Here is a 27,728-nt window from a genome sequence, read left to right on the forward strand (position 1 = left end):
GCATCACTTCAATATCAATTGGTTTTCTCTGATGAACTTAGTCTGTCATCTTGGAAAGGCAAGATGGGAGATCATAACTTCCACGTAGATTTCATATAACAGTCTTAAGTTTTTATAAAAATGGATACAGCAGTCTTCAGGCTGATAAATTTATTTATTTTATCATTGAAAATTACAGGCTGGATTTAGCCTGATAGCAAGGAAAGCTGTGTGAAAGTCAGCCCACACTATAATAAAACAAACAGCAGAACACAACAGAATCAAGTTTCTTTATTCAACCTTTGTAATGTTAGCAGGAGTAAGGGATAGAGTTCAGTAACTCATTCTCTACACCGAGCCCCATTCAAAGCAAACAAAGTGATCATCCTACTTTTACACACCTTTGGGCATGAGACCCTACAAGTTTCACACAGTTAGCAATTCTTTTTACAATAACATGTTCCCTTGTGATGTCTGCATTTTACTTTTACTACATTCTTTGTGGTGCTCGCACATGGAAGGTCATGTTAGAAGGCAATCACATTCTCACGAATGTTACATTCTCACCCAGTTCATTAACCCTTATTCTTTCACAGCGGTGCCTACATTTAAGTTGAGAAACCCTACAAGATCTCTTTAAAAGAGCACAAGTATGTGTACATAATATAGTTTTTCCTCATTAAGTTACAGATGTGGAGACCAGTATCAGTCTGCCATTGCAATATTATGTATATTGAAAGGTGTTGTAATGGGGAGGGTTGTCTGGTGGGCAAGAAAAGTTCCTTTTCTTGTCACGATATGCATAAAAATTTAATATACATGTTATACTTCAACTTTTATCTGCCACAAAAGTCACCATGAGCATCGCCCAGTGCCCCTAACAATACGAGAGAAACAGAAGAGAGTCACTGAGTGTCCATGAATTTGCCTCCAGCTCTCCCACAGCCTCTATAGCCTTACAATCATCGGCAACCCAAGCACCCGATCCAAACCTCCGATAAGATCGGGAAGCCTTCATTGACCGAGGTCCTTTGGAAACCCTTCTTGCCCTCATCAGCCACTTGAATCCTGATTCTGATACCTGGTTCCCATCCCTTGCAGCTCACAGCTTGTGTTGGTCCTTCAGCCACTGAGCCCCTCACTGGTTTGTTGCCATGGCCATCTCCCTGTAGGGTCATCTCCCATGCTTCTCCCTCTCATCGGGTGGGATATCATCCCTATTTGTGGTGCCCGGTGCTGGTCCACTGCTCCTCCAGAGTCTGCAACCCCTTGTGGTAGGCTGCCCAGCACAGCAGCCACCATCTTGGGCACAGACCTCCATGGTTGTATGATTTAATAAAAACACACTGCTGGCCCTGTTTAAAGCCTGTATGAGGTTGTTGATATAAGAAATGGGCAGTAGGACCCTGTAGCCAAGATGATACTCCTGCTCTTCCTTGCCTGAAATACTTTTCATCAAGTCAGCCCTTCTCATCTCCCGTGAACTCCCAGTTTTCTGAATCTTCAATGGCAGCTCACTCACTAAACCAACAAGATCACATTTGAAAATCTGCTTTAAGGGAATTAAATAAATAAGGCACAACACTGCTGCATCAACTGCAAGCATTTTAATTTAATTTAGTGATACAGCATGGCCCAAATACAGCCATGTGATCAGTGAACCTACTAACCATGTACAGCTTTGGAATGTGGAAGGAAACCCACACAGACAAGGGGAGAATATACGAACTCCTTACAGATAGCACCAGATTCAAACCCTAATCTCTGGTGATGCAATAGCATTGCTCTTAACCGCGATGCTAGCCATGCAATTTTCTTAATGGCACCAATTGAGGCCAAAAAATATAATAGATCTTAAAAGTGTCCTCTCCTATGCAAATTGATAAACTTTTCAGTCTGTCATTGTCCTTGCTGATAGAAGACAGAAATGCAGCTCACTTTTAGACTTCACCCAGGTAGACCTCAGGCTGATTGTTTGGTGTGCAGATAAAACTGATTCTATATTGATAAATCCTCTTTCAGTTCCTGCACTCTTCTTCAATTGGCACTCTTTGTCTTTCTCTTCTTTGTGTATGTAAAATACTTCAGTGGATTCTGTTTTTTGTTTGTCTGAAAAGAAAACATCCAGCTTTACAAAACAGCAATTGCATAATCTTTTTCTTCTAGTTCATACTGGTGTTCAACTGTAGTTTAACCATAGACCCAGTCTGGAGTACACATTATGAAAGGTCAAAAATGGCCAGAGTCCAAAGGGTTAACAATGCTCATCAGCTTTTGTTTTTATTAGATCATTTGCAAAAGTGGGCATTGTTAATTTACTACCCATTCCCTCTTGCCCATGAGAAGATGGGAGTGAACCTTCCTGAAGTCTTCTGATGAAGCCAGTGTTGTTGGGCTGGAGTTAAAGAGCATGATAAATTTCCAAGTCAGAATGGTGTGTCTGATTTGGAGGGCAGTTTGCCTTTGTTAGTGTTCAAACCATAGTTTATTTTTAAGGTCACCACACAGGTTGATAGGACAGTTAAGAAGGCCTATGATATGCTGGGCTTCATTGATAAGGGGTTAAGTTTAGGAGTCGTGAGGTAATGTTGCAGCTCTGGTGAGACTACACAGAGTATTGTGTTCAGTTCTGTTCACCTTATTATCGGAAGAATGTGGAAGCTGTGGAGAGGGTGCAGAGATTTACCAGGATGTTACCTAGATTGGAAAAACAAATCTTATGAGGTAAGGTGAGCAGAGTTGGGACATTTCTCTTTGGAGCGAAGAAGGATGAGAGGTGACTTAATAGAGGTCTACATGATTCTAATAGGCATAGATGAGGTAGACAGGTAGCACCCTTATCCTAGGGCAAACAGCAGAGAGCATCTGTACAAATGAAGGGAAGTAAGTTTAGAGGTGACATTAGGAGCATTTTTTTTTAAAACAAGAGTTGTGGGTGCCTGAAATGCATTGCCGGGTGGTGGTGGAGTCGAACAATAGGGGCAGAGACTCTTAACAGGCATATAGATAAAATAAAAAATAAGGGTTAAGAGGTTGGGAGCATTGTTTTTTTTTGGAGGGTAAATATGCATCAGTACAACATCGTGGGCTGAAGGGCCTGCGCTGTTATGTTCTATGCTAGTGATCCCATGTCCCTGCCACATTTTCCAAAGTGCCCAGGGTCACAGATTTAGGTGTTGTTGCAGTATTATTGTAGTGTTCTGCAGTCAATACGCACTAATGGTGGGAGTTGGTTTTGGGTTCCAATCAACTGGGGTACTTTGTCCTAGGAAATGAAGTCCTGATTGACTTCTCTCCAGGTAAGTGGGGTGATCTTACACGTAATTCCTGATGTGTGCCTCATAGAAAAACTTTTTACCAGTTTGGAAGTGATTTATGGAGAAGGATCCCAGCCTCTGACCCATTATAGCCTCCAAATTTTTGTGGCTGGGCCAGTTATGTGTCTATGCAAGGACATAGTAAACATCCAATCAAAGAGAGAAAAGCTTCTACAAGGGAAGGTATTGCAGAAATAACTACAATCATTTGTGACAAATTGGTCAGAAATGGATGACCCCGAATGCACCAAATGCTTCACTTGAAAATTAAAGCCAAAACAACTGGGACAAGAAGAATTGATACAGAAATTCTACCATAATCTTACTGAGTAGAAAATGGGTCAAACAACCTTCCCCTGCCCATATATCCGATGTTCTGCTCATCCTCATTTACCTCATTAATACGCAGCAGTAAATCTCCAACCATATGCACTACAAAATCCTTTTAAGACATGAAGAATTTACAATCAATGCCAAAGATGGTGTTCCTTTTTCAACAAACAAGGTGTTGGAGGCTAACCTTTGGATTCAAACCCCAACTTACTGTTTATGTTTTGGGCTTCAACAAGACAATATCCACTTCATTTTTATTGGCTGCTCATCTTTGAGAATTTTTTTTGATATTGAACCTTGGTCCCTAGCATCTAAATGCACAGGGGATTGTTAAGTTAATTGGGGTATTTGGGTGGCATGGGCTCGTGGACTGGGAAGGCCTGTGACCATGCTGAATGTTTACATTTTTTAAAAATTATTCTTCATCACCAAAAAATAGATAACAATGTGCAGACGTAAATAGAATCCGAAGACAATTCTGTGGTGTAAAGGCAAAGCCCAGCTGAACTATATTTGTACCCTGCATACTTTAATATTAAAGGGGTCATGATCTAGAAAATAAACAGGTAGATTGTCAACAGATGTTGCTGCAGTGATGAGAAATGATGAGTAAACACAATGGCTCGAGGTCAGTAAAGTCATTTACTGTTCAGTTAGAGCAGATAGTTTGAGTGAAAATACAACACGCTTCTGAGTAACATATGAGTAACATGTCACTAAAGTTCCACTGAGTTCTCTTACCTTGCAAGCCGAGAAGTTCCATTTGCATCGTTTGCGCCTCCCGATGAGGGGATGAATGATTCCTCTGAGTGACTGTGGAACTAGTATTAAAATAAAGTCATCAATAACTGTTTCAACTAATGAAAAAAGGCAATCAATTTTAATTCTTCCAGTTTCATTGTAACAGCTAGTAGAACCCAAATAATGATGGCTATAGCAGCAACCATTGCGCATGGTTATCCTATTAATAAGCTAGAAATTAAAATTCCAGTTGTTTGACCATGCAATTAAGCCAAAGTTTCACAACAGGAATGGGGAGTGCTACACTGAGTGTTTTTCAGATAAGATTTAAAATCAAGGAACCAAGACTGAAATAGCAAGGGAGTTCTGGTGCCAGGGATAACCTTTATCCTGCAGAAACATAAGTGTTAGGAATAAGCCTCTCGACTCCGCACTTTATATCATAGCTCTTTTGACCGTAACTTCAACTCCATATATCCCTCTATTCAAAGTAGAATTTCACTTCCTTGATTATGAAGTATTTATCCAGCTATGTCTTAAAATAATTCTGCTTCGATGATTATTTGAGGAAGAAGGTTCCAAAAACTCAATTTTATCTCATTTCGGTCTTAAATGGGCAAACTCCTAGTTTTAAGTGACCTAGTTCTACAACAGGAAACATAGTTAAAATATTCCAGAATCAAATTATTTTCAGAATAAAAACACTTGAAATATTTACCCTGCTTGTTCCACAGGTGCAATCACACCTGTTGAGCATTTTCAGAATTTTCTGTTATTTTGAGATCTTCAGCATGTGTAGTTAGCTTATTTTTCAATTACAATTTATGCTTATCTATGTTCATTTTAATTGATCTTTCTTTTTCATGAGTTAGTCACTTTAAAGAGCTGCATCACTGCTCAGGTAACTCACCCAGGTAATCTGGTACATTCTTCAGATGAGGCTTCACAATTGCCGGATGCAGAGGTTTATCATGCCGTAACAACTGTAAATCTCGCGGATTATCCTCAAAGTATGTCTATAAAAGATTGCAAGGGAATTCATAAATATTACTTTAAACCAGAGTTTAATTTTCAAAAACTATTTCCACTCCACTCTTCTTTTCCCATGCCAATATATAAAAATCTGAGAGAGGAATGAGATCCACTGGGTATTGGTTCAGTAACACTGGAGAATCCGCTGGCTCACTAACAGTCCCACCGACAAATGGATCACTAATAAAGTAACAGAGAAATTAGATCCCATTGAATACTGGTTCACCAACACTGAAACAGAGGATTGAATCCTACTGGCTTGCTAACATTGAAAGAGGGTAGTGGATAGGGCATCCGAACTTGGTCCCAGAACACCTCATTAGTTAGAAAGGCGCGTCTACACTGCCCAAGGAGGTTTTTTTGAGGACAAGGCTACCACCCCCCACCCCCCCCCCCCTCCATCTTGACCACGTTTTACAGTGACATAATTGAGAGAGTCCTGTCTGGCAGTGTGGTACGGTGGCTGAAAAGCATCGGACCAGGTCCATACAGAGGATCATCAAAATGGCCGAAATAATCACTGGGGTCTGTCTCCCTTTCCTCTATTGATTACATTCACTGGGAGTGTTGCTGAAATAGGGTTCAAAGAATTATAGAGGCCCCTTTCTATCCAGCACCCAGTATCATTAACCCAGTACCATCAAGGAGGCGGTACAGGAGCATAAAATTAGGACCGCCATGCTGAGGAATAGCTTCTTCCCACAGGCTGAGATTGATGAACAGTATTGTGTAACTGAGTAAATTATCCCAAATTATTTATATATATTTATTTAAAATGATATCTTTATGAATATATTTAATTATTATGTGCAGTATATATCTGAATTTGTGTGTGCTCCATGCTACAGAGAAAAACTATTTGGCTGTATATGCACAGTCAGACAATAATAAACTTGAACAGAATGATCCCACCAATACTGGATCACTAGCACTGTAACAGAGGTTTGAGAACCCACTGTCTATCACCTTCAATTTCTCAGAGTTGAGTAGCTCCTGCTTGATTTCTTTGAGCCGAGCTTCCTTAATGGATTGTTTTGTGACTGAACGCATAGCATCCTAGAAAGGAGAAATAAATGCATGAACTTACAGCTCCACAGTCAAAGGATTTTCAGGTAAGGAAGTAATTTTTAAATGGGATTACTATTGTAATGGAGGAAAGATGGCAGTCAATAGCAAAGCTGATCTTCAACGATTAGCAATACAAATATATCAAAATCGATATTCTCATTTGTTTTGCTATGGTGTGATAGAGAGCAGCTTAGGCAGGACTCAGGAGTAACTGTACTGCCGTTCTTTGTGCCAGAGGATCCCTAATGCCCATGAGAGAGAAGAGGCCTCAAATTAATGTTGCAGACATCTCCTAAAGTTCACCATTCCCTCAGTTATACAATGAAGTGTCGGCCTGGATTTCTATGCTCCAGGTTCTAGAGTGAGACATAAAACTTTGGTTTTAAAGAGTTGATGTCCCTTCCTTTTAACCAAACCTCAGGACTATGGTCAAATGTAACTAAACAACTGAATGGAAATAAAGTTCCAACACTGCAGTTATTTCTGAAGAGGTCTCCAATCTGTGGTATTGATATTCACTGTACAGCAATATGACTGGGCTACACATTTCCTTCTTGACCATCAATGCATCAAGGACACATCAATTCCTTGGGGCCTCAGCAATGGCCACCACACTTTAGTACTTCTTAAGGGAAAATTCAACATGAAAATCTACTATCAACCAGGCCAGAAAAGAAGTGCCACAGAAACCTTACCTTGCACCTATAGCGGAAGCCCTCAATCTCCTCAATCCGGAATCTGTATGGCTTCAAAGCACAGTCCATGTTCTCTGTTGATACAAAAGAATCAGTACGAATCTATTATTGAGCATTGCTGAGAGATCGCATGCATTCTGCTTCTGAGCCTTTCTCGTAAATGGAGGATCAAAGACAGGGAATAGGGAAGCAACACTGATGTGTTCAAAGGCTTGAGCTGCAATTCTCCACAACATGACATAATTCCTGGGTTTTTGCCATCCAGGCAGGAAAGTGTTTAGTCCACAGGAAAATCATGCCATTAACTTCCAGGTATAGTATACACATTTCATAGCATAGGCTTCCAGTTTAACTTTTTTTTTATATATACTGTATCACAAGATTGACATTTATTTTTAAGGCTGTTTTGTAAATAATGCAGAAATGCATTGCTGCATTCCTCTTGAGAATACTTATAATCTGAGAAATAAATAGGGTGTATTTTTGAAAATTTGGCACCCATATTAAAAATTGAGGGGACTAATTTATAGATGTTTTCTCCAAACTTAAAACCTTGTTAACCTTGAAGTATTAAAAGATATAAATGATTAGAGCAGTGTGGTGAGGGGTGTCCTTTGGCAACCAGGTTTCTATTCCTGTTTTCTTACTTTTCTTTATATTTCTTTTCTCTGCTTTTTCTTATTTTCATTTTTGGGGTTTTGTTTAAGGAGGAGGGGTTGGGGCTTTTTATACCCTCATGTACAATGAATTTTATACTAATATTTGTCTACTATTGTTTCCATATGGCTATGCTTACATGAATGGCAAAAGAAATTAAATTTTTTTAAAAAGGATGTTTTGCAATGGTGAGAGCAAGTTGTTGATCAACCCCAATGTAAATTGTGGGAAAGACAAGAGCACTTTCAGTTATGAATTTGTGGATATTTATCTTGACATGAATTGGATGGTCAGGAAAATCCAAGCTGAGATGCTAGGAACTGTGTGAACACTGACTGCAGTCAGTGTTTCTTACAAAGGAGCAACTGTTTCTGATCATGCCCTCCACATGAATCTCAACATGATGAGCAAAGCTCTGCATGGGATATACACATGATGCTGCCTTGCTCTAGTGAAGTGAACCATCCCCCACAAAGCACCTTAGGCAATAATTTGAACCATTTCAGGTTAAATGTTATTTGTCTGAACCTTCAGTTAGTGCTTCTTCCACTTTTTGTAGCAGCTGCAATTCTGTGTGCGACACGAAGGTCAGCGCTGTACCCTGGTTATCCACACGAGCAGTCCTGTGGGAAGAAGTGGAGTATGATCCATTCTTATTAACATCAGCATCCATTAAAAACAAACTCTTTCATGGACAGAGCAACCAAGTAGTTTATTTCAGTGACTACTACCTTGTGTCTTCACAAGCAAACAAAGGCGAGCATACAGTCGCAAGGACATAATTGGGAAGAGATAAGATTCCAATTGGATGGGAAATGGGCAAGAGATGTCTTCCACCAACAGAGGACTAGTGGGGGGCTCCAAGGCTGAAGAACACAAACAGCGAACTGTTGGTGAACCCACACAGGCTGCGGGCTGCTGGCAAAAGTGGTCAAGTGTCTCGCACCAGGCTGCGCACTGCTGGAGAATGGCTCGAGACTGGCTGAAGGGGTACCAGGTATAGGAACCAGGACGCGAGGGCACTGAGTACTTCCTGATCGTCTCAGAGGTTTGGATCTGGAGCTTGGGTTGTTGATGGTTTAGACTGAAGACTGTGTGACTGTGGGAGTGCTGGAGGTGAATCCAGTGATTCGGGGGGGGGGGGGGGGGGGGGGAGAGAACTCTAAGCTAATTTTGTGAAATATCACATTTTCTGCTTTATTACAGGACAATAAAGGAATCTTGAATCTAATAACTTACCTTCCAACGCGATGTATATATGATTCCACTGTGAGTGGGAAGTCAAAGTTAATTACATTTGACACATTCTGAAAATCTATCCCTCGGGAGACTCCATATTCACAATCCCTTGCTCTGAAATCAGAGGAAAGATTCTCTGATAATTGTGAACATGAAAGAATATTTTATTCAAAGAGACATATCTACACCAATCACATCTGGTCAGACCAAGCAGGCCTTCATGTATGACGGTTACGTTACAATCTAACCCATTCTCCTCATTCAAGTTCTATTCAAACATATTGGTTTTGTCCTAGCTAAGAAATGAGCTGGTCAGTTAATACACATAGAACATAATTGTTCAAACCCCATTTGTAAGTAAAATTCTTCAGATGATCAAAATCAAGCAACCCCAGATGCACAACAAGCTGAACCTTGATGGACAAAAGTCCAGCATCAAGCACAGAAATTTGAAGCTACAAAGAAGAAAGTCTAAGGCTTATAAAACCAATTTCAGGCAACCTAAACGTTCATAAAGTCATGGAAATAAATGGCATGCTTATTCATTCTGTTGTGCTAATTCTGAATGAAGAAAAGCCATTTCGACCAATCCCACCTACTGCAGGTTAGTGCAGAACATCCAGAAACTCTATCCATGTCTCCCCACCATCATCTATCAGGATCAAAAAGCCCTTCCTCATGAGTTGTAGAGATAAAGGAAAATGTTACAAACTGAGCCAACCCAGGGGATCAGTGGGCTTGAAGTAAAGTGCAATAACGAATCATTATTTTGAGCAGAATGATACCAGGATGTTCAGTTTGCTGTTCAAAGGGAGCACTGGATTCTGGCCCAAGGCCAACTTGCACCAAACATTTCCTCAGCACCTTACATCCTTCCTCCAAAGTGGTGAGACCTGTAGACTGCACTTACACCATGGTATAATTTTATACATAGCTGGCATGACTTCTCTTATTAATTACATCAGCTGATAAACGTAAGTGGCTAGGATGTTTCATTATTGATATGACATGCTCTCCTCCGAAGACTTAAAATACGCATCCCAAGATCTCCTTGTACAGTAAAACCCATGGTATCCAGCACCTATGGAGATTGGCAGATGACAGATAAGTGAATTTTCCAGTTGCTTGAGATTGCACGTTGTGTGATTGGTGAACTAATGGCTTGGGGAGGGGGGGGGGTGGGGGGCGCCTATTTTAAACTATTTTATCTATTTATTTTCTGGGATTTTTTTGCCGGTTGCTTGAGGCTGCCAGTTGCTTGAATTCCGGATAACAGAGATTCTACTGTACTTGGCAAAACCCCACCACTCAGATGCCCTTGGCCTTCATTGTCCTCATCAAATGTGATGCCTCACATTTCTTGTAACTGAATTATATCTCCCACTTTTCTGCTCCCCCAGCTCATGCATTACCTCCCTCAGATGCAACTCTGCAGAAACATATCAGATCTCTCTCACATAAAACAAGGTTAGTATCAGATTAGTATAAACGAATGACTGATGGTCAGCATAAACTCAGTGAGAGGAATGGCCTGTCTCTACACTGTGACTATTATTAATAATACTTACTTTGCTCCTTTGCCTTGTTTTTTCTTCTTCTTTAACCCATCTGTATTGGAATTTGTCAGGTCGTGCTCATCTGTGGCAATGATGTAATCGTAAAATCCCCGATTGAACTGATCAATGATGTGACACCTGAGGAAGTAAGATGGAAAGAAAGGCACCTCAGCAATGATACTAATACTTCTACACTGTCACCGTGACATCCATCTCTTACTGTAAACTCCCTCAATCCCAGTCCGGGTTTTTCTCTGCCTTAATGCCCGGCTGGAGAGGGGACTGCAGTGCCAGATGGCTCCTCTTCTGGTGGAGAGAGAGGACAGTTTGGTTACATACCCCACTGCTGAGCTGGATGCTCAATCATTGCATTCAAGACTGACATTAATGAGATTTCTGGATACTGGAAGAATCAAGGAAAATGGGGATTAAGCAAGGAAAACATGGCTGCTGTTTCTATTCCTTATGTTCCCTTCTTCCCCATATCACATTAGAGGACCCTACACCTTCTGGTTATTCAACTCACTCATGTTTAAATCAGATGGAACAGTGCAAGTGTTGAGCATTCATAGCTGATTTCAGTTCACTCTTCATATACAGTAAAAGACCAAAAATCCAGATGCCTGAAATTGACCTGAGACTTCTCAGTAACTCTCAGCTCTAGTGTACATGCATGCCTTGTAAGCATGCACTGTGTAAGCGCCACAGACGCACAGCACAAGGTTCTGGAAAATCTATAAATCCAAACCAACCCAATGCCCAAGCAGTCCGGATTTCTACTGTATGGACTGCATTGCTCTATGCACATGCGACTTTGCCCCTGTTGAAGCTTAACCTGGTGGGAGTGCGAGAGAGAAAAGCAGCAAAACAGTGGCGGATGTACATGAGCGATAGCCCACCTGGAATGAATTGGTAGCTCTGAATTTAGGACACAGGAGTAGATGCTGAACTGCTCCAGGAATAATTTCAACCGGTAACATCTGTCAATGGAATTCACAAAAACAATGGTCTTGCCACGGACAAGGGAAAGCTTGAGTAATGTATAGATCAGTAGGAACTTCTCCTCCTCTTCACAACTGATGTGGTATTGAGTTAACTGGGAGCTGTCTGGAAGTCGCGACTCATGAAGCTTCAGAACTACCTAAAGGATATGAGATCAGAGAGGAATTACACGTCATAACTTAACAATCTACCTCTACCAATGATCTGTTGTAAGACGGCCAATGAGAACGTCATCCAACTTTAAACTTAGTTTCTCTCTGTGCATTCACAAGCGTCAAGGAGTTAAAGGCCAATTTGGAAAACTATTTCCATGACTATCAAGATTAGTGCACAATCTATTAGATGGATCACAGAAGCAGAAGTCAAAACAACAAAACATCTCCGCATCTCACAGAATGCAAACCCACATACACACTTAAAGCCCTACATACAAGTAGAGAAGGAAATCCTGCTAACTTGTTTAGAAAGAAAGAGGTTTAAGACCAGGTGAAACTATCCCAACCACTTTCTCCCTCCCCTTCCCTCTGTTGACAATATCTACAAGGAGCAGGGCTTAAAAAAGGCTTAGGGAATCACTGAGGACTCTTACCATCCATTCTGCAAGATCTTTGAGACGCTACTTTTTTTTTCACACTATAAACCATATTGACCAAGATACATACAGACATTTTTTCTCTTGAATATATAGTGTCATTTTCTCCCCCTTTTTCTTCCCTCCCTCACAACCTTTCCCATTTATTTGAAGTTCAATCTATAAGATACATTAAACCCGTTAAACAATGTTGTCACTTAATAAAAATAAACAAGAAATTTTACTGAGTCAGTTCTTTTCATTGTCTTCTCCTTCTGTCATTTTAGGTGGTGGAAGTCCACGGTAGGATTTCTCTATTGTATTTCATGTATGGTTCCCATATTTGTTTGAATATTGTGATGTTATTTCTCAAATTATATGTTATTTTTTCTAATGGAATACATTTATTCATTTCTATGTACCATTGTTGTATTCTCAAGTTGTCTTCTAATTTCCAGCATGACATAATACATTTATTTGCTACAGCTAGGGCTATCATAACAAATCTTTTTTGTGCTCCATCCAAATCGAGTCCAAATTCATTATTTTTTATATTACTTAGGAGGAAGATCTCTGGGTTTTTTGGTATATTGCTTTTTGTGATTTTATTTAATATCTGGTTTAGATCTTCCCAAAATTTTTCCACTTTCTCACATGTCCAAATTGCATGAATTGTTGTTCCCGTTACCTTTTTACAGCGAAAACAGCTGTTTAATACTGTTAGGTTTAACTTTTGAGGAGTGATGTATAGCCTGTGTATCCAGTTATATTGTATCATGCATAACCTCGTGTTTATTGTATTTCTCATAGTTCCGGAGCATAGTTTTTCCCATGTTTCATTCTTTATTTTTATGTTTAGATCTTGTTCCCATTTTTGTTTAGGTTTACCATTTGTTTCCTCATTCTCCTTTTCTTGCAGTTTGATGTACATGTTTGTTACAATTTTTTAAATTATCATTGTGTCTGTAATCACATATTCAAAATTGCTTCCTTCTGGTAACCTCAGACTGTTTCCCAATTTGTCCTTCAAGTAGGTTTTCAGTTGGTGGTATGCAAACATTGTATCGTGAGTTATATTATATTTATCCTTCATTTGTTCAAAGGATAATAATTTATTTCCCGAAAAACAATTTTCTATTCTTTTGATCTCTTTTCTCTCCCATTCTCTGAAGGAAAGGTTGTCTATTGTGAATGGGATTAGTTGATTTTGCGTCAATATTAGTTTTGGTAGTTGGTAATTTGTTTTTTTCCTTTCGACGTGAATCTTCTTCCAAATGTTGAGCAGATGATGCAATATCGGTGAATTCCTACGTTGCACCAATTTTTCATCCCATTTATATAGTATATGTTCAGGTATCTTCTCCCCTATTTTATCTAGTTCTAATCTGGTCCAATCTGGTTTTTCCCTTGTTTGATAAAAATCTGATAGGTATCTTAATTGTGCAGTTCTATAATAATTCTTAAAGTTTGGTAGTTGTAAGCCTCCTTGTTTGAACCATTCTGTTAATTTATCTAGTGCTATCCTCGGTTTCCCCCCTTTCCATAAGAATTTCCTTATTATTTTCTTTAGCTCCTTGAAGAATTTCTCTGTTAGGTGAATTGGTAATGACTGAAATAGGTATTGTATCCTTGGGAAAATATTCATTTTAATACAGTTTATCCTTCCTACCAGTGTTAGTGGTAAGTCTTTCCAATGCTCTAAGTCGTCTTGTAATTTTTTCATTAATGGATGATAATTTAGTTTATATAGATGGCCAAGATTTTTATTTAGTTGTATACCTAGGTATCGCATTGTTTGAGTTTGCCATCTAAATGGTGATTCTTTCTTAAATTTTGTGAAATCCACATTATTCATTGGCATTGCTTCACTTTTATTTGCGTTTATCTTGTACCCCGATACTCCTCCATATTCCTTCAATTTCCTATGTAATTCTTTTATTGATATTTCTGGTTCTGTTAAGTATATTATAACGTCATCTGCAAATAGACTGATTTTATATTCCTTCTCTTTTATTTTTATCCCTCTTATTTTATTTTCTGTTTTTTATCAGTTCTAAGTTCTGTTCTTATCTAGTGGTTCTATAGCTAACACGAACAGTGAGGGAGATAGTGGACATCCCTGCCTTGTTGATCTATTTAAGTTAAGTTGTTTTGATATATATCCATTTACTGTCACTTTCGCCAATGGCCCCTTATATAATGCTTTAATCCAATTAATATATTGCTCTGGTAGGCTGAATTTTTGTAGTACTTTGAATAAATAATTCCATTCTACTCTGTCAAAGGCCTTCTCTGCGTCTAAAGCAACCGCTACTGTTCGAGTTTTATTTCCTTCTACTGCATGAATTAAGTTAATAAATTTACAGATATTGTCCGTTGTTCGTCTTTTTTTAATAAATCCAGTTTGGTCTAGATTTACTATTTATGGTACATAGTCGGCCAATCTGTTTGCTAATAGTTTAGCTATTATCTTATAATCTGTGTTAAGTAAAGATATTGGTCTATATCACGCTGGTGCGAGTGGATCTTTCCCTGTCTTTGGTATTACTGTAATTATTGCTGTTTTGCATGAATCTGGTATGTTTTGTGTTTTATCAATCTGGTTGATTACTTCCAGGAGGGGAGGAATTAATAAGTCTTTAAATGTTTTATAGAATTCTATTGGAAATCCATCCTCTCCTGGTGTTTTATTGTTCAGTAGTTTTTTTTTTAATATCTCCTGTAATTCTTCTATTTCAAATCGTTTTATTAATTTATTTTGCTCCTCTGTTTGTAATTCCGGTAGTTCAATTTTAGTTAGAAATTCATCTATTTTGTCTTCTTTCCCTTTGTTTTCAGTTTGATATAGTTGTTCGTAGAATTCCCTGAAGTTTTCATTGATCTCCATTGGATTATATGTAATTTGTTTGTCCTTTTTCCTTAATGCCAATACCATTCTTTTAGTTTGTTCTGTCTTAAGTTGCCACGCTAGAATTTTGTGCGTTTTTTCTCCTAGCTCATAATATTTCTGTTTTTTCATTATGTTCTTTCCACCTTATATGTTTGTAGTGTTTCATATTTTATTTTTTTGTCTGCCAATTCTCTTCTTTTAGTTGTATCTTCCTTTATTGCTAATTCTTTTTCTGTATTTGTTATTTCCCTTTCCAACTGTTCTGTTTCCCGATTGTAGTCCTTCTTCATCTTAGTTACATAACTTATTATTTGCCCTCTGATAAACGCTTTCATTGCGTCCCATAGTATAAACTTATCTTTCACTGATTCCGTATTTATTTCAAAGTACATTTTAATTTGTCATTCAATTAATTCTCTAAAATCCTGTCTTTTAAGTAGCATGGAGTTTAATCTCATCTATACATTCTTGGTGGGATGTCCTCTAACTCTATTGCCAATAACAGGGTGAGTGATCCGATAATAGTCTAGCTTTATATTCCGTTTTCCTAACTCTCCCTTGAATGTGGGCTGATAACAGGAATAGGTCTATCCTTGAGTATGTTTTGTGTCTACCCGAATAATATGAATATTCCTTTTCCTTTGGGTGTTGTTTCCTCCATGTATCCAAAAGTTGCATTTCTTGCATCGATTTAATTATAAATTTGGATACTTTGTTCTTTCTGTTAGTTTTTTTTTCCAGTTTTATCCATGTTTGAGTCCAAATTAAGGTTAAAATCCCCTCCTAATAGTATGTTCCCTTGCGTATCTGCCATCTTCAAAAAGATATCTTGTATAAATTTTTGATCTTCTTCATTAGGTGAGTATACATTGAGTAAATTCCAAAATTCTGAACATATCTGACATTTTATCATTATATATCTCCCTGCTGGATCTATTATTTCCTCTTCTATTTTGATTGGTACATTTTTATTGATTAATATAGCTACTCCTCTGGGTTTTGAATTATATGATGCTGCTGTTACATGTCCTATCCAATCTCTCTTTAATTTCTTGTGTTCCACTTCAGTTAGATGTGTTTCTTGTACGAATGCTATATCAATTTTTTATTTTTTCAGTAAATTTGTTTCTTCCTTTTGATTTGGTTATGTATTCCATTAATATTTAAAGTCATATAGTTCAACATAGTCATATCATACTTTGTTTATCTTTCCTTTCCGTTTCCTCATCACCACCTTCCCTTATCCATTTCTGCTTTCTTTTTTTGAACACATTATAAGACAATATTTCTAAAACATAAAATATTTCCACTATTCTCATATCTAAAATTCCTTTAACCCCAATAGTCCCTCCCCTTTCTGAGTTGCCCTTTGTCCCTTGTCGGGCAACCACATCTCCCCTCTCCATTTGGATTTGCGAATCCGCTCGCAAGCGTCAACTGATTTCGCAGTGACTGTTATTCTTCCCCACCCAGCCCCCCCCCAGAAAAGATTTTAATCTTCATATATAACAAAGGTCACTCTTTTAATTCCCTCCTTACTTCCTTTCTTCCCTTTCTTTCCCTTTTTATATATAGTTTGTTGTCATTTTTGTTCTTGTTACATCTCTTCATCTCTCTGTCTGTTTTGTAGTTGTTCTGCAAATTTTCGTGCTTTTTCCGGATCCGAGAATAGTTTGCTTTGCTGCCCCGGGATAACTATTTTAAGTACCGCTGGGTATTTTAACATAAATTTATAACCTTTTTTCCATAGGGTCGTTTTTGCTGCATTAAACTCCTTCCTCTTCTTCAGGAGTTCAAAACTTATATCTGGATAGAAAAAAATTTTTTGACCCTTGTATTCCAGTGGTTTTTTGTCTTCTTTTATTTTTTTCATTGCCTTCTCCAATATATTTTCTCTTGTTGTATATCTTAGGAATTTTACTAGAATGGATCTTGGTTTTTGTTGTGGTTGTGGTTTAGGGGCTAATGTTCTGTGTGCCCTTTCTATTTCCATTTCTTCCTGTAATTTTGGTCTTCCCAGGACCCTGGGGATCCATTCTTTTATAAATTCTTTCATATTTTTGCCTTCTTCATCTTCCTTATCCCACTATCTTTATATTGTTTCTTCTATTATAGTTTTCCATTATATCCATCTTCTGAGCTAACAGCTCCTGTGTTTCTTTAATTTTTTTTATCAGATTCTTCTAATTTCTTTTTTAAGTCATCTACCTCCATTTCTATGGCTGTTTCTCGTTCTTCCACCTTGTCCACTCTTTTTCCTATTTCTGTCATGATCATCTCTAATCTATTCATTTTTTCTTCTGTACTTTTTATTCTTTTAATTTCACTGAATTCTTGTGTCTGCCATTCTTTTACTGTTTCCATATATTCTTTAAAAATATATCCATGTACTTGCCCTTCCATTTCTCTGTGTTCTCCCTCCTCTTCTTCTGAGTCCACTCCAGGGTCTGTGTCTTTTACCTCTATCTCTTCTGATTTTCTTGTTGGGTTGTTTATTTTATTTTGTTGGGTATTTTTGTTCTTATTTTTATTAAAAATGTCTTGGTGTTGGTCTTCTTCCTTTGGGTTGGTCATCTGTTGTTTCTTTGATTTCCTATTCTTATTCTCTTCCTTCTTGTTCTCATTATTTTCTATGTTTTCCTGTTGAGAGTCTTGCTGTTGTGTTATACTTGTCTGTTTCGGCTGTGGAGATTTACTCCTCAGCTGGTCCCCCCTCCTGTCGGTGTTGTTTTTGTCTTGTGGCTCTGTGAGCCATTTTTGTAGTCCCGAGTTCGGGGTTTTGACTGACCTCAGGCAGCGGGCTTCTCTCTCCACAGCGGGCCTGCTCCCCCGGTAAGGCCTTCGCCTTCCTCCTCCGACGTCCTTCCTTCTTCTTTTCTTCCCGTTGTTTTTGGTTTTTCTTTCTTTGCTGCCATTTTCTCCACACTTTCAATTTGTTATGGATTCTGTGTTAATGACTTTGTTTTTTCTCTACCTTTTTTTTAAACTTTTCTGGAGAGGGCTGGAGTTCCCCTACCGGCCACTACTCCATCACGTAACTCCTCGAGACACTACTTCAAGAGGTACAAGATCATAAATCCAGGACTGTCAGACTGGGAAACAGCTTTTTCCCACAGGTGGTGAGACTGTTGAATAATCCTCGAAACCCGTAAATTATTTTTAACAGTAAAACCCTCATTATCTGGAATCCAAGCACCCAGTAGCCTCAAGCAGCAGGCAAAAGGGGAAAATAAATAAGTAAAAAAATACAAAAGTTTAAAATTGGTGCACCTCGCCATTAGTTTGCCAATCATGCCACACACAATCTCAAGCAATCATAAAATTTACTTGTCCGGCATCTACCAATTCATATAGGTGCCCAATACCAAAGGTTTTACTGTTATATATTTATTTTGGATCGTTATGTATATGTCATGTGTGCATAGGGTGTACTATGTGTGCACTGTGGTCCAAAGATCATCTGTTTCGTCGGGTTGTATTTGGACAATCAGATGACAATATCCTTGAACATTATAAAATAATATTTATTGTTCACCTGAGAAAGATGAAAATCTCAGCCCTTGCATGTATGCTTAGAATGTGTACCTCATATTTTTAAATCTGATTCCTCTGCATTACAGGTATACCCCACTTTACGAAAGTAGAGGACTCCTATGAAACCTTTCATAAGTCAAAATGGCATAAAGCAAAAACCCATTCAAATTTCTTTCTGATAGCAAACACAGGTTTCTTCATAAAAGCAAATTTGTGTAATTTGCTTTTACAGTGCGAGTATTCGTAACGCGGGATATACCTTTCCCACCATTAAAACAAGGACAATAAGATGCTCAACAGTTTTTAGATGAATTCTTACTGGGTTATGAAGTACCAGCTCTTTCAGGGCTTGAACGTCTTCATTAAACGTAGCTGACATCAAGAATGCCTGATAAATCTTCGGGAGATGTCTGCAAGTGAGAATATAATGATGGGTCTAAACAACAATGCCCAAAAGATGTGACATAAACAATTGACGTGATGCAGAGCAAATTAAATCCAGCATTTGGTTCACAGACCATAGCTCTAATCCTGACACTGACGTACTCATGGATTTAAATTTCTCCTCATAGTAAAAGAAGTGGAAAGACCATTCCTGCATAGAGACTAAGATGGATGCTTTCTGAAATGAAGGATGCTAAAAGAGATATATAATTTACACTGTAGGAAAACAAACACTGGGGCTCAGTGGAGAGAACGCATATCTGAGTTGGAAGGCTAAGAGTTCAGAACTCACTCCAGAGAACTGAGCATTCAGTCAGAGAGACACAAAGATACCATGATATGACATCAAAGAACATCAGAAGAGGAAGCCTGGCTCCTGGCAAATTTTTAGTCCACACTTAATATTATTAAAATATAAATTATTTAGGTCAACATCATGTTGCTGGTCATGACTGTCATTGGCAAACATTATTTTATGTCATTCATTACTTCTTGTGTACAGCCCTTAAATCAATACCTCTAGATCAGTGGTTCTCAACCTTTTTCTTTCCACTCACATCCCACTTTAAGTAACCCCTTTGCCATCGGTGCTCTGTGATTAGTAAAAGATTGCTTAAGGTTGTATGTGAGTGGGAAGGGATGGTTGAAAATCACTGCTCCACACCCAATTGTTACTGAAATACTTTCCTTGAGAAAAATTGCCATTGGCCCTTTTCCTTTGGCGTTATGAAACCTTGCACATAACGCGTCAATTAGGTACGATTAAAACAGTGGTCTTCACTTTTTCTTTCCACTCACATACCACCTTAAGCAAACCCTTACTGATCACATAGGGAATACTTAAAGTGGTATGTGAGTGGGGAAAAAAGGTTGGGAACCACTGCTCTATAGATGTTCCATCTGTATCAGGCCTGAAAGTGAAATGGCCCACCACAGGCTTTAAAACAGTTTCTTCCCCACAGCTATCAGGCTCCTGAATGAAACCACAACAATGCTCTAATGCTTCCCTCACTTGGTAGTAATCAATCTTTCTTTTTGTTGCAATTCTATACACTGCAAATTGAGCTCTTCTACTTTACATGGTTGTAGGAATGTTGAAGCCAACTTGTTAAGACTGATCCCAAAAAGAACCCTTCTTACTGTATTAGGTATATAATCTAACTTAATTTCGGGCCCACCTGGAGACTGCCTATGGCAGAATCTCATTTACACATATAAATTCACACAAGGCCAAAACTGTGGACAAGACAAAGGAGGTGACTGGGGACCTCAAGAGGACTAGGGATAACCATTCTCCATCACACATCAATAGCACTGTAGTGGAAAAAGTAGAGAACACCAAGTTCTTAGGAGTTCACTTAACTAGTGACCTATTGTGGACACACTTGTCAGGAAGGTGCTACAGCAACTGCACTGCATGAGAAGACTAAAGCATCACCATCATATCAACTTTCTAGAAGAGCTCTATCGAGAGTGCCCTGGCTGGCTGCATCACGGTATGGTACAGTTGTTATAGAGTATTGGATTGGAGGTCAATCCAATAAGAGCGGCAGAGAGGATCATTGGAGTCTCCCTCTCCCCCCATCGACTTGATCTACCAGGACCTGAAGAGGGTGCGCAAAATCATTGAGGACCCCTTCCTCCATGCACACAGCATCTTTCAGCTCCTCCTGTCGGGGAAGAGATACAGGAGTATCAGAGCCAGCACCACCAGGCTGAGAAGCAGCTTCTTCCCACGGGCAGTGAGACTGTGGAATGACTGATGAACTGCTCATACAATCCCTCCAAGACTTTACTATTTAACAATATTTAGTTTTGTACAGGAGCTACATATAAATCACTTGTGAAAGTGTGCGCTATGAGTCTATATATGTGCTTGCATGTTTTTACACTGAGGACTGAAGAAAGCGGTTTTGGCCAGTTGTAATTTACAATTGAACGATGATAAATAACCATGAAATTGAACAAATCAATTTTCATGGAAATGACTTCAACAAAGTCCAAGACGCATACAATTCAGTCAGGAACCCCAACGTTATTGGAGCAGCACGGTTAACATCATGGTCAACACAGCGCCTATGCAGCACCTTTACAGCGCCAGCAATTGGGACCAGGATTCAAATCCCACGATGTCTTTAAGGAGTTTGTACGTTCTCCCCATGTCTATGTGAGTTTTCCCCAGGGGCTCCTATTTCTTCCCACTGTTCAAAATGTATGTTTGGGGAGGGGGGGGGGTGTAGGTTAATTGGGTGGCAAGGGCTTGTGGGCCGAATGGACTGTTATCATGTTATACCTCTAATTTTTTTTTAATATTAGAAGTTCTTACCCCAAAAGATTCTTCAAATCATTTTCAAATCCAAATGAGAAGAGTAGGTCTGCTTCATCAATCACCAGCATCTCCAATGAGGTACAAAGACTGAGGGTACGCTGCTCCAGATGCAGCAGGACACGGGAGGGGGTGCCGATTACAATATCAGGCTTCTCCATTAATATGGGTCTGAAGGAGAGAATCAATGGTGAGAAGGTGAATGCAACAAGGTATCAAATGAGAGACATGCCCTCACAGACCAAAACTTGTTTCTTTCTACCTCTGAGCTGATATGTCCGCCTGTCCTGAGACATCAGCAACTCGAACGTCCCACGTGCAACATGATGCGAGTTGTCGGATCATCTGCTGGACTTGCTGACCCAACTCCTTCGTGGGAACCAAGACAAGGGCTCGCACCGCCTGTTCACAGGTGGACTGAGGAGAGACACATGGGATTAAGCAGTTCCTGCTCTACCACAGATATTGGTTCACCTACAAATTTTCCACTAAATTACTAAAGGAAATACAGTAAATTGCTGGAGAACCTCAGCGTCCATAGGGAAAAGGTACATAACCAACATTTCAGCCCCTTTGTCAAGGTATGAGCAAAACATAGGCAGGTGCCCAAACAAAATGGGGGATGGGGAGGAGGGCAGGGATTGGTTGGGGTAGGTATTTTTGTAATGTTTAAAAACAAAGTGGACACATGGATAATATGGGTTGGAAGGGATATGGGTCAAATGCAGGTAGGTGGGACAAGTGTGGGTGACTTTATGACTATGAATCTAAAACATCTTGTCCCCAGCAATATCCATTTCAGCTCTTCAATATTGTCACATCCTTTCTGATATTGATACTGATATCACAGATCATTGATATCTCATGTAATGGGGAGCAAAAAGTCTTGCCTGTTTAATCCACACATTCCTTCTCATGTGGTGCATTTGACCAGACTGCAACTCATGCCCTATTTTGGTCAAAACTTAATGTTCAAGTAAAAATAATGCTGGAGAAACTCAGCCGGTCAAACTGTGTATATCGCAAAGATAAAGATACATAACCAACATTTCAAGCTTGAGCCCTTCATCAAGGGATAAGGAAAATGTAGGTAGGTGCCCACCACCATTTTATTCTGGTGCTTGTCTACATTTTGTCCATACCTTGATGAAGGGCTTAAGCCTGAAACATTGGTTATGTATCTTTTTATCTTTGCTACATGAAGTACACTGTTTGATTTGCTGAGATTCATATTTTACTTCCCTTGAGCAGCAAGTAGATGTAATGTTATCTCACTAACCAACATACAACCCAGAATTCATTCAAGACTGAATGCATAGTGATCATGTGCAAAATTCTCAGTTTTCCTTGGGGTGGCACAGTTAGTGGAACACTAGTTCAAATCCGGTACTGCCCGTGAGGAGTTTTAACATTCTCCTCCGGGTGTTTCAGTTTCCTCCCACCCTTCAAAATGTAGCAGGATTGTAAGTTAATTGGGTGCAATTGGGCAGCACAGACTTGAGGCTGAAAGGGCCTGTAACCATGCTATATGTCCCTGCTGAGGATGATCTCCAGGATGGGAAAGTACCAACAAATCAGCCTTGTGCAACTACAATCCTCTTGCCTCCAATATTCCAACTCATTGCCTGTGAACATTTTTGGAATTTGACCAAATGCTTTAAACCAGTGGTTTTTAAACTGCCTCCCTAAACTCACATTCCACCTTGTAATCCCGATGCCATAAGTGCTCTGTGATAAGTAAGGGATTATTTAAAGTGATATCAGAATGGGAATAAAAGGTTGAGAACCACTGCTCTTGTCACTAAAATATTTTGCTTGAGAAAATTTGTCATTGATCCATTTCCTTTGGAGTTATGAAACCGTGCACATAATAAGTCAATTAGGTATGATTAAAACAGTGGTTTTTAAACTTTTTCTTTCCACTCACATACCACTTTACTAACATAATCCTTTAGTTACATAAGAGGAAGCTTCTTCACTCAGAGAGTGGTGGCTGAGTGGAATGACCTTCCGGAAGAGGTGGTTGCAGCAGGGTCAATTTTGTCATTTAAGAGGAGGTTGGATGAGTTGGAGGGTTATGGACAGGGAGCGGGTAGGTGGAATTAGTGGAGTTCACTTAAAATGATGCAGACTAGAAGGGCCGATATGGCCTATTTCCGTACTATAATTGTTATATGGTTTGAAAATCACTGATTTAAATGACAAAAACACATTAAACCAAAACAATGTTAATTTCACTATACTGGACCTTGTAAATTCATAAAAGCATAAAGATCCTTAAACTTGGAGAACAGATGTAGATATTCACCTTCTTTGTATTGAGAAGATGTTCAATGATTGGAATAGCGTAAGCTGCAGTTTTCCCAGACCCAGTTCGTGCTCTGGCCAGAAGATCTTTCCCCTCCAATGCCAGAGGAATGGCCTTTTCCTGGATTGGAGAAGGATGGGTCCAGTTCAGTTTGGCGATTGCCTAATTATTTTTCAGAGTGTGAAAAAAAACAAGGTTACACATACAAGAACACAAATACAATGTTTTCAATCACCCCTATTCGGAACCCTTTTCCACACACCTCTCCCACCATTTCTGCCACCACATTCTCTCCCCCCATCCGCCATCCTCTCCCCCCATCCGCCATCCTCTCCCCCCATCCGCCATCCTCTCCCCCCATCCGCCATCCTCTCCCCCCATCCGCCATCCTCTCCCCCCATCCGCCATCCTCTCCCCCCATCCGCCATCCTCTCCCCCCCATCCGCCATCCTCTCCCCCCATCCGCCATCCTCTCCCCCCATCCGCCATCCTCTCCCCCCATCCGCCATCCTCTCCCCCCATCCGCCATCCTCTCCCCCCATCCGCCATCCTCTCCCCCCATCCGCCATCCTCTCCCCCCATCCCCCATTCTCTCCCCCATCCCCCATTCTCTCCCCCATCCCCCATTCTCTCCCCATCCCCCATTCTCTCCCCATCCCCCATTCTCTCCCCCATCCCCCATTCTCTCCCCCATCCCCCATTCTCTCCCCCCATCCCCCATTCTCTTGCTCTCCCCCAGCCACCCCTCTCTCTCCCCCAGCCACCCCTCTCTCTTCCCCAGCCACCCCTCTCTCTCCCCCAGCCACCCCTCTCTCCTCTCCCCAATCCCCCACTCTCCCCCAGCCACCCCCCCTCTCCTCTCCCCCAGCCACCCCCCCTCTCCTCTCCCCCAGCCACCCCCCCTCTCCTCTCCCCAGCCACCCCCCCTCTCCTCTCCCCCAGCCACCCCCCCTCTCCTCTCCCCCAGCCACCCCCCCTCTCCTCTCCCCCAGCCACCCCCCCTCTCCTCTCCCCCAGCCACCCCCCCTCTCCTCTCCCCCAGCCACCCCCCCTCTCCTCTCCCCCAGCCACCCCCCCTCTCCTCTCCCCCAGCCACCCCCCCTCTCCTCTCCCCCAGCCACCCCCCCTCTCCTCTCCCCCAGCCACCCCCCCTCTCCTCTCCCCCAGCCACCCCCCCTCTCCTCTCCCCCAGCCACCCCCCCTCTCCTCTCCCCCAGCCACCCCCCCTCTCCTCTCCCCCAGCCACCCCCCCTCTCCTCTCCCCCAGCCACCCCCCCTCTCCTCTCCCCCAGCCACCCCCCCTCTCCTCTCCCCCAGCCACCCCCCCTCTCCTCTCCCCCAGCCACCCCCCCTCTCCTCTCCCCCAGCCACCCCCCCTCTCCTCTCCCCCAGCCACCCCCCCTCTCCTCTCCCCCAGCCACCCCCCCTCTCCTCTCCCCCAGCCACCCCCCCTCTCCTCTCCCCCAGCCACCCCCCCTCTCCTCTCCCCCAGCCACCCCCCCTCTCCTCTCCCCCAGCCACCCCCCCTCTCCTCTCCCCCAGCCACCCCCCCTCTCCTCTCCCCCAGCCACCCCCCTCTCCTCTCCCCCAGCCACCCCCCCTCTCCTCTCCCCCAGCCACCCCCCCTCTCCTCTCCCCCAGCCACCCCCCCTCTCCTCTCCCCCAGCCACCCCCCCTCTCCTCTCCCCAGCCACCCCCCCTCTCCTCTCCCCCAGCCACCCCCCCTCTCCTCTCCCCCAGCCACCCCCCCTCTCCTCTCCCCCAGCCACCCCCCCTCTCCTCTCCCCCAGCCACCCCCCCTCTCCTCTCCCCCAGCCACCCCCCCTCTCCTCTCCCCCAGCCACCCCCCCTCTCCTCTCCCCCAGCCACCCCCCTCTCCTCTCCCCCAGCCACCCCCCCTCTCCTCTCCCCCAGCCACCCCCCCTCTCCTCTCCCCCAGCCACCCCCTCTCCTCTCCCCCAGCCACCCCCTCTCCTCTCCCCCAGCCACCCCCTCTCCTCTCCCCCAGCCACCCCCTCTCCTCTCCCCCAGCCACCCCCTCTCCTCTCCCCCAGCCACCCCCTCTCCTCTCCCCCAGCCACCCCTCTCCTCTCCCCCAGCCACCCCCTCTCCTCTCCCCCAGTCCCCTTCAAGTCCCCCCTCTCTCCCCAGCCCCCTTCAAGTCCCCCCTCTCTCCCCAGCCCCCTTCAAGTCCCCCCTCTCTCCCCAGCCCCCTTCAAGTCCCCCCTCTCTCCCCAGCCCCCTTCAAGTCCCCCCTCTCTCCCCAGCCCCCTTCAAGTCCCCCCTCTCTCCCCGGCCCCCTTCAAGTCCCCCCTCTCTCCGCGGCCCCCTTCAAGCCTCCCTCTCTCTCTCTCTCCCCAGCCCCCTTCAAGCCTCCAGCCTCCTTCAAGCCTCCAGCCTCCTTCAAGCCTCCAGCCTCCTTCAAGCCTCCAGCCTCCTTCAAGCCCCCCTCTCTCCCCCAGCTCCCTTCAAGCCCCTCTCCACCTCGGCTCCCGCCCAGTCCCCTTCAAGCCCTCTCTCTCTCTCCCCCAACCCCTTCTCTCTCTCCCCCAACCCCCTTCTCTCTCTCCCCAACCCCCTTCTCTCTCTCCCCCAACCCCCTTCTCTCTCTCTCTCCCCCAACCCCCTTTTCTCTCTTTCTCCCAGCCCCCTCTCTCTCCTCTGCTCCCTTCTGCTCCTTCTCTCCTAAACCCGCTCTCTTCCCCTTCCTCCCCCTCTCTCCCTTTCCGAACCTCGAGCAACCGCTCCCTCCAGTCCCATCTCGTGGAATCCAAGCCTCTCCGCCGCCATCTTTGCGCTGAGTGACGTCACGCGTATCGTCTGTGCAGGGGTCCGACACTGCCGCGCCGCGGCGAGGAGGTGTCGCTGCAGCCTACACCTCTTGTCCAAGTCCTGGTTTCCCCACCTCGTCTGATTGCAGCTTGGAGCTGTGTTGTGCTGAGTGGAGACATGGTGCATATTTCCTGCATGCTGAGGGGGAGACCAGCTAGATATGCAGGCGGGAGCCCCCGGCAGCCCGAGCTATGGCTCAGCCCAGACTGTATCACACTGGTCTCTTGCAAGGTCCAGGTCAATCCCTGGGAGTGATCCTGTTTCTTGAAGTTGTGAGCAACCAGATGCTAAGAAGAAGTAAAACACGAAAGTTTGCAGACCCCGTGGTTGAAGTAGAAACACGATGCTGGAGAAACTCAGCAGGTTAAACAGTGTCCTTTATAGAGCAAAGATAAAGATACAGAACCAACGTTTTGATCTTGAGCTCTTCATCAAGGTCTGAGCAAAATGTAGGCAGGTGCAGAGGCGCCCAAACAAGGACCGTTTATACATTTCAAAAACCCTTTATTCATCGTATCTAAGGATACAAAATAAACCAGTCGCGACTGGGGCTTCGCGTGTTCTCTCTCACCATAGACAGGTTCGCATTCGCGATTATGTGAGTTGGTTAGGTTGCGTGCCGAATCCGCGGGGAGCATCCCGAACACAGCCTCACCGCATGCCACTAAGGCTCTTTTAAGAGGCCCATAAAAGAGCTATAATCGCCATATTTGCGGGTCCTTTTTCATGACCCACCAGTGAAAATCAGGTGCGCGCATGGTGAGCCTCCCAGCAAATGACAAATCTAGAAGCTGCTCCAGCGCAAATGGTCCTTTCAGTGTTTGGTGTGGGGGGGGGGGGGGGGGGGCAGCGCAGGTGACAGAGACAGACCCGAGTTCCGGGCGTGCTCAAGCACACATATGTACACTCACCTAACACCAAAACGGATCTGATCTATTTTATTCTCTTTGAGTGTTTTATGTTCTTTAGACTTTCATAAGTTTGGTATCCCATTGAATCCATGGAATTCAATGCCCAGTGAAGCAGTGGATGCCATCTCAGTACTTAAGACAAGGTTGGATAGATTTTTACACAGTAGGGGAAAAGGGATATGGGAAAAAGGCAGGTAGATGGAGATGAGCCTATCATCAGATCAGTCATGACTGCATTCAATGGCTTGATGAGCCTTGTGTTCTTGTGATTGCACTGTGGGTTCCAATCAATT

The 27,728-nt window shown here is 42.4% G+C and overlaps 1 protein-coding gene across 1 annotated transcript; it reads right to left on the bottom strand.

Moving 5' to 3' along the window:
• Positions 1-255: 255 nt before the first annotated feature.
• On the bottom strand, positions 256-26,482 carry ddx56 (DEAD (Asp-Glu-Ala-Asp) box helicase 56). The gene is given in 15 exon segments (XM_069918036.1): positions 256-2,088; positions 4,371-4,450; positions 5,281-5,386; positions 6,369-6,458; positions 7,166-7,239; positions 8,351-8,445; positions 9,062-9,175; positions 10,630-10,755; positions 11,517-11,758; positions 18,934-19,024; positions 21,385-21,555; positions 21,647-21,801; positions 23,693-23,854; positions 26,425-26,439; positions 26,441-26,482. Coding segments are annotated over 15 exon segments (1,635 nt in total). The 3' UTR covers positions 256-2,016.
• Positions 26,483-27,728: the final 1,246 nt, after the last annotated feature.

This window comes from Narcine bancroftii, chromosome 2 (assembly GCF_036971445.1).
Source record: "Narcine bancroftii isolate sNarBan1 chromosome 2, sNarBan1.hap1, whole genome shotgun sequence".
Classification (NCBI taxonomy): domain Eukaryota; kingdom Metazoa; phylum Chordata; class Chondrichthyes; order Torpediniformes; family Narcinidae; genus Narcine; species Narcine bancroftii.